Genomic DNA, 7,500 nt, shown 5'->3' on the forward strand with positions numbered 1-7,500 from the left:
ATTATCTAAGCTATAACCCTGTTAAAAAAAACTGGATGCTAAAAGACCAAGAGCTTCAACAGGGAAAAATAGCCCAGTGAGGAAAGTAAAGTTGTTTCTTGCAGTCCACCCTTTTTCTTCTTATTATTATTATTCTTATTATTTTCATTATCATTATTATTATTATTATTATTATTATTATTATTATCTGTTTTTATTGTTGTTATTATTATTATTATTATTATTATTATTATTATTATTATTATTATTATTATCTGTTTTTATTATTATTATTATTATTATTATTATTATTATTATTATCTGTTTTTATTATTATTATTATTATTATTATTATTATTATTATTATTATTATTATCTGTTTTTATTATTATTATTATTATTATTATTATTATTATCTAAGCTACAACACCGAAAAGCAGGATGCTCTAAGACCAAGGGCTCCAACAGGGAAAAAATAGTCCAGTGAAGAAAGTTAATAAGGAAATACTGTATTGTATTGTATTTAGTATTCACATATTTTGAATCGTATTGGCCCAGTGTTGGTGCCGGGTAGACCATTCAACACTGAGATACGACTGGGGAAATTTTTCCAATATCAATTTAGAGGTACGATCTATGATACATAGAGCTTTGGACATCTTTCCTTGCTTCCGTGTTCCCCGTTTTCTATGAGGTTTAAGATAAAGAGTTGAATTTTATTTTTCAACTCCCAAAATTGTACGTCTTCATATTCCGAAATCCGTTTATATCATAGTTTCAATTCGCATTTATCCTCACGAATTTAGTCTCATGGTCGATTAAGTTTTATTACCATGGTTTTTTCTACCGTTGGTTTGATGGTAATTGAGTCATTCGCGTGATATATTAAAACATGACAGTGCAAGTTTGATATTCCACACTTTACATCAAACCCTAAACTATTTTTAATAATTAATTTTTAAAATCCTTATTCTTCATCTGGATATTAATCTATGGCACCGTCGTTCAATTAGTTCTTTATGCTCTTGCATAAGATTTTTCATAATTCTGACCATCCTTTGTATTCTGATCTTCCTAGACTGTACCATCCTGTATGTAGTACTATGAGTGCAGTCAAATCTTTACAGTTAGGCCTATGCCTTCTACATCATGAGGCGCAATACTACACAGTATTCTAGAAGTTTTATTCCAGCTGGGATCAGATTGTGGAATGATCTGAATAATAGGTTAGTTGATTATGGGACATTGCATTGGTTTAAACGTTTTTTTTTTCTTTTTTTTTTTTAGTTATTTTCTGTTGACATGAGTCTTTTTTTTTTACTGTTATATGTGATAGATCTTTATTTTAACATTATTGCAATTTTTAAGATATTTCCTATTTTTATCCGTTACTTGTGTTTAGTTTATTTTCTATTCTCTTATTTCCCTTCCTCACTGGGCTACTTTCCCTGTTGGAACCCCTTTACAAAAATATTATTATTATTATTATTATTATTATTATTATTATTAGCCAAACTACAACCCTAGTTGGAAAAGCAAGATGCTATAACCCCAAGGGCTCCAATAGGGAAAAATAGCCCAGTGAGGAAAGGAAATAAATAAATGATGAGAACAAATTAACAATAAATCATTCTAAAAACATTAATAACGTCAAAATAGATATGTCATTTAAATTTATAATTATTTAAAAACAGATAACGCCAAAAATAACGGAATGCAAATGAAGAAAACCGAAGTGAAAATATCATTTGGTTAAACGGACTATGGAAGGCCAAGCCATGTATTCTTTTTTATACGGTTGGGTGGCTGTGAATAGGCCTATGCGATTAAGCAATTTTCTAGATCGTGAAATTGTTCAGCATATCTTGTCTTGGGAATGTCATGGACTTTGAATATGTTTTTTTAATGGGTTATTATTATTATTATTAGTATTAGTATTATTATTATTATTGTTATTATTATTATTATTGTTGTTGTTGTTGTTGTTGTTGTTGTGGAAAGAGATGGAATTTATACCCATAGAAGATAGCGGTACTTGATATAACATTAAAAATAACTGCAAATTTCATCTTCATTATCTTTAAGATTGCACCCTCCGGTAGCCATGTGTAGGAATACCTAGGCCTAATAGTTCGATGTTAGAAATTATTTAGTAAATGCTATGTATGCTTATTAACTTGTTGGATAAGATTAAGTACTGTATATAACTGTTAGCCACATCACAATGTACAGCAAAGATTCAGTTGAGAATATCGGTTATCAAGTTTTCTATTGTACTGGATATGTCAGTAGCATAGTATCATAGACATTGCTGGGTGTTTCGTACATTTAGCTGAAAAGGAAAGAATACATTTAACGAAGTTTACCGCTAGAGAATAATGGGGTCCTTTGACTGTCCAGACAGTACTACATTGGATCCTTCTCTCTGGTTACGGTCCACATTCCCTTTGCCTACACTTACACCGAATAGTCTGGCCTATTCTTTACAGATTCTCCTCTGTCCTCAAACACTTGACAACTCTTAGATTACCTAACAGTTCTTTTTCTTTTAAGGGGTTAACTGCACTGTAATTGTTCAGTGGCTACTTTCCTCTTGGTAAGAGTAGAAGAGACTCTTTAGCTATGGCAAGCAGCTCTCCTTGGAGGACACTCCAAAATCAAACTATTGTTCTCTAGTCTTGGGTAGTGCCATAGTTACTATGGTCTTCCACTGTCTTGGGGTAGAGTTCTCTTGCTTGAGGGTACATTCGGGCACACTATTCTATCTAATTTCTCTTCCTCTTTTTGATAACGTTTATATAGTATATACAGGAAATGTTTATTTTAATATTGTTACTCTTCTTAAAATATTTTATTTTTCCTTGTTTCCTTTAATCACTGGGCTATTTTCCCTGTTGGAACCCCTGAGCTTTTAGCATCTATTTATCCTACCACGTTTGTAGCTTAGCAAGTAATAATAATAATAATAATAATAATAATAATAATAATAATAATAATAATAATAATAATAATAGGTATGTAAGAACAATTCGACATTTGATAAGATAGAAATAATTATATACCAAGAAGAAATTTTTAACATGTGGCTATCAACCGGACCCCAAATTTTATCTCTCTCTCTCTCTCTCTCTCTCTCTCTCTCTCTCTCTCTCTCTCTCTCTCTCTCTCTCTCTCTCTCTCTCTATTGTCAGTTAAATGTTTCCAAACGTTTGTTGCCACGATATTCAAAAGTTTGCTTTTAACTTTTTGAGATTAGAAAGCGTCCCAGAAACTTCAGAACAGAAATCATTATAGAGAACAGACGGGAACAGTTATTGTTGATACGAAAAAAGTAATTCCATCTGTGGCTTTGCAGTCAAGCCAGAGCAGAGTGCTTGAAGTCAAAAAGTCTCATTTAAACTCACCTTTGGGAGCACCTGTTGATTAGAGATCGACCACAACAACGCCATTTAACACCGCTAGCCAAGAAGCCGCATCGGTCTATTATTCTCTCCCAACGAATTCTCCTTCAAGAGACTCCCGTGCGTGTAGGAGAATTATATACACGAAAGCCATTAATTTGAGAGAATGCACCGATATCCTTGCAAAGCCATCTGTCTAAGGAAACGGATGGTGGGTATCAGAGCGTGTCATGTCTCGAATCTACCCGCGCGGAAAACCAAAAAGTTGCCGGCGCTATCTGGCGCTACTGAAGAATATTCTTCATCTTGTGCATGTCTGTAATATGTGCTTGCTGTATTCCGTTACGTGGGTGGCTTTGTAATATGAATTTAACATTTTTTTTTTTTTGGATGGGTTTATGAAAAGAAGTTGACTGGCATTTGACACTGAAATCGGTTTTTGTTTAGGACTAAGAATATTATTATTATTATTATTATTATTATTATTATTATTATTATTATTATTATTATTATTACTGGCTAAGCTACAACCCTAGTTGCAAAACAGGGTGCTATTAGTCCTAGGGGGGCTCTAAGAGGGAAAATAGCCCGGCGAGGAAAGGAAACGATAAAAGTGTCTGTTCTGTGTATTTCTAAGAAGACTGCCACTTTGAAATAAAAAAATAGAATATTGAAATCATGAGTTAAGATAATCAAAGGACTTAGTTAAGATTATGCCGTCAAGAGGTTAGGTTAAGGGTTTAACTAATCATTGGACGCTGGTAACGCAGACAGACTTGATTTCTTGTGATGTTATTTTTCATACTTGACAATATATATATATATATATATATATATATATATATATATATATATATATATATATATATATATATATATATATATATATATGTGTGTGTGTGTGTGTGTGTGTGTGTGTGTGTGTGTGTGTGTGTGTGTGTGTGTGTGTATTGGGTAATATCATCAGGCATCAAATGCTGTGTTTTATCAATAGGCCTATTATAAGCATAATTTTTTATGATGTTTTACATGATTGTACTAAAAGAAGATGTCTGCAATTTGAGTAGGCCTATTTATTAAAACTTGTTACCTAATTTGTAATGTTTTTTATTGCTTTTCTGAATTAATTATTTTCATCTTTGTTAACAAGTGTTCTTATTTTTTCTTCCGGTTTGTCTATAAGAGTTTTAGTATTATTTAAACTTCCTTAAAAATTTCCTGATCTTCAAATCTGTGATATAATTATTTAAAAATAGATCATTTGAAGCATAAGATGACTTGCGTCCTACTTATATAAACTAAATGGAGATCTCTTGACCCAAATAGCTCTGATTTTATATAGAATTTTCATAGTAAAAATCCTTTTTTTTAATGCGATTTATACACATACGATAGACTAATACTTATGTATTATTATTATTATTATTATTACTAGCTAAGCTACAGCTCTAGATGGAAAAGCAGGATTCTATTTTCCCTGTTGGGATCCTTGGGCTTATAGCATCCTGCTTTTCCAGCTGGGGTTGTAGGTTGGCAAGTAATAATAATAATAATAATAATAATAATAATGATAATAATAAGCCCAAGGGCCCCAACAAAGGAAAAATAGCCCAGCGAGGAAAAGAAATGTGAAAATAGATAAACTACAATAGCTGTAACAAGCAATTAAAAAAACATCTTAAGAAATGTACCAACATTAGAATAGATATTTAATAAATAAACCACAAAAAGTGTTTTATGTCAGCCTGTTCAACATTAAAACATTCGCTGCAAGTTTGAACGTTTGAAGTATACAACGACAGTGCGTTTGCTTATATGTCTATTATGTGCAAAAGCTGAGAATCAATGTCTGAATAACTGGTTATTTCTCTTGAGTGTAAAATACATCTCTTTTGTAGCTCTGTGTATTTTCTTTTTAGTGGTAGCTTGTTCTGTGCTCTCCGTGATTTTGATTTTAATTGTGCCGAGTATTTTTGGCGTTTAAATCAAGATGTGCCCTTTTGAAAGAGTTGTTACATAGGCCTAATGCATTTCTGTAATAGACTACTCTCTCTCTCTCTCTCTCTCTCTCTCTCTCTCTCTCTCTCTCTCTCACGCGCGCGCGCGCGCACACACATAAGAAATTACCATATAATACAAGAGGGTGATAGTGTTTTGCAAGGTAGCTTGAAGTCGTGTAATAAGTAGAGTACGAGCTTTGTAAAGAAATATTGTTCATCTTGAGTTTATTAATTGAAGGAAGTATTCTCATAAAGTTTTAGAGCAATAAGCAAAAGGATTAAAAACATTGGGTATCTAGCTTAATTTTGATATCCACAGTTGCATAGGATCTTACCTGTTACCTCTGGCTATTTGAATAGGCTTTTATCTAAAACACTTGATTTCAGTTGCATTTTGGGTTATTGGATCCTTTGACTGGTCAGATAGTACTACATTGGATCCCTCTCTGGTTTCGGCTCATTTTCCCTTTGTCTACATATACACCAAATAGTCTACCCTATTCTTTACACATTCTCCTCTCTCATATCCCTGACAACACCAAGCTAGCTTAACAATTCTTCCTTCAAGTGGTTAATTATTGCACTGTAATTTTTTTTCAGTGGCTACTTATCGCTTAGTATGGGTATAAGACTTTAGCTATGGTAATCAGCTCTTCTAGGAAAAGTACACTCCAAAATCAAACCATTGTTCTCTAGTCTTGGGTAGTGCCAAAGCCTCTGTACCATTGTCTTCCACTGTCTTGGGTCAGAGTTTTCTAGCTTAAGAATACACCCAGCACTGTATCTGCTATCTTATTTCCTTTTTTTCACTGTTTTTTTTTTCTCTGTTGGAGCCCCTTGGCTTATAGCATCCTGCTTTTCCAACTGAGGTTGTAACTTAGCTAGTATATGTACCATTGTCTTCCACTTTCTTGGGTTAGAGTTCTCTAGCTTGAGAGTACACCCAGGAACTATTCTATCTGTTATCTTATTTACTTTCCTTACTGGGTTATTTTTCCATGTTGGAGCCTTTGGGTTTATAGCATCCTGCGTTTCCAACATGGGTTGTAGCTTAGCTAGTAGTAATAATAATAATAATAATAATAATAATAATAATAATAATAATAATAATAATAATAATAATAAAATATAGACATTTCTGGCATTTAACATTTATTACAGAAAAATCTCCGCATTTTTCCACTGGTGAATAAACCATTCCTGAATCTATTCAAGAACCTCAACTAATCAAAATAGACAATTTAGATGGGACGAGTTAATTATCCTTGTGAGCACGGTTGAGCTACTTCTATATCTAGACTGTGCTTGTGAGTACCTGGACTCTGCAGAACAGGTTTCCATCCCTTTGCAGTGAGGAGAACGTCTCTCTATTTTCTCTTATCCATTATTATTATTATTATTATTATTATTATTATTATTATTATTATTATTAGCTAAGTTAGAACCCAAGATGGTAAGCAGTATGCTACAAGCGCAAATGCTCCAACATGGAAAAATAGCCTAGTGAGGAAAGGAAACCAATAGAAGTGTGCCTGAGTGTATCCTAAAGCATGAGAACTCTAATCCAAGGCAGAGGAAAACCATGGGACAGAGGCTATGGCACTACCCAAGACTAAAAAACAATTGTTTGATTTAGTAGTGTCCTAGAAGAGCTGCTTACCATAGCTTAAGAGTCTCTTCAACATGACCAATAATCCTCCTTCACTCACATTATTATTTTCCTTCCTCCTATTCCAGATTTGGCAGAGAGTCAGACATGTGGCTCAGCATCCCCAAAGACGTCTTCTTAGTGATGCTGTCTCGAGTTCTTCTCTTTCTGCCTCTGTGCGCCGAAGCAAGGTTCTACATTGGCCGTTATAAGAGCGTCCCCGTCGAGAAACCTCGAGAAGATACGGGAAGGAGTATGCCGTAAGTACAATCTATGGGGGTTAAAGATCCCGTTTGTTAAACATTGCTTTCTTTATACAAATTAGACTCTTTTTAAAAAAATCGTCCGTTGTTGTGAAGATTTTGTCGTCTACTTTGTGAAGATTTTATAGTCCGTTATTGGGAAGATATTGTCGTCTGTTTTGTGAAGATTTTATAGTCCGTTATTGAGAAGATTTTGTTGTCTTCTTTGT

General features: G+C 33.3%; 1 protein-coding gene across 1 annotated transcript in view; it reads left to right on the forward strand.

Moving 5' to 3' along the window:
• The window catches only part of LOC137656096 (uncharacterized), a 47,439-nt gene that overhangs the window by 12,198 nt on the left and 27,741 nt on the right, over positions 1–7,500 (forward strand). The window contains exon 2 of the mRNA XM_068390272.1: positions 7,118–7,288. Within this exon, the coding sequence (XP_068246373.1) occupies positions 7,137–7,288 (152 nt within the window). The 5' untranslated portion in view covers positions 7,118–7,136. The remainder of the gene's footprint in view (positions 1–7,117; positions 7,289–7,500) is intronic.

The sequence above is a fragment of the Palaemon carinicauda genome, chromosome 17, assembly GCF_036898095.1.
Source record: "Palaemon carinicauda isolate YSFRI2023 chromosome 17, ASM3689809v2, whole genome shotgun sequence".
Lineage (NCBI taxonomy): Eukaryota > Metazoa > Arthropoda > Malacostraca > Decapoda > Palaemonidae > Palaemon > Palaemon carinicauda.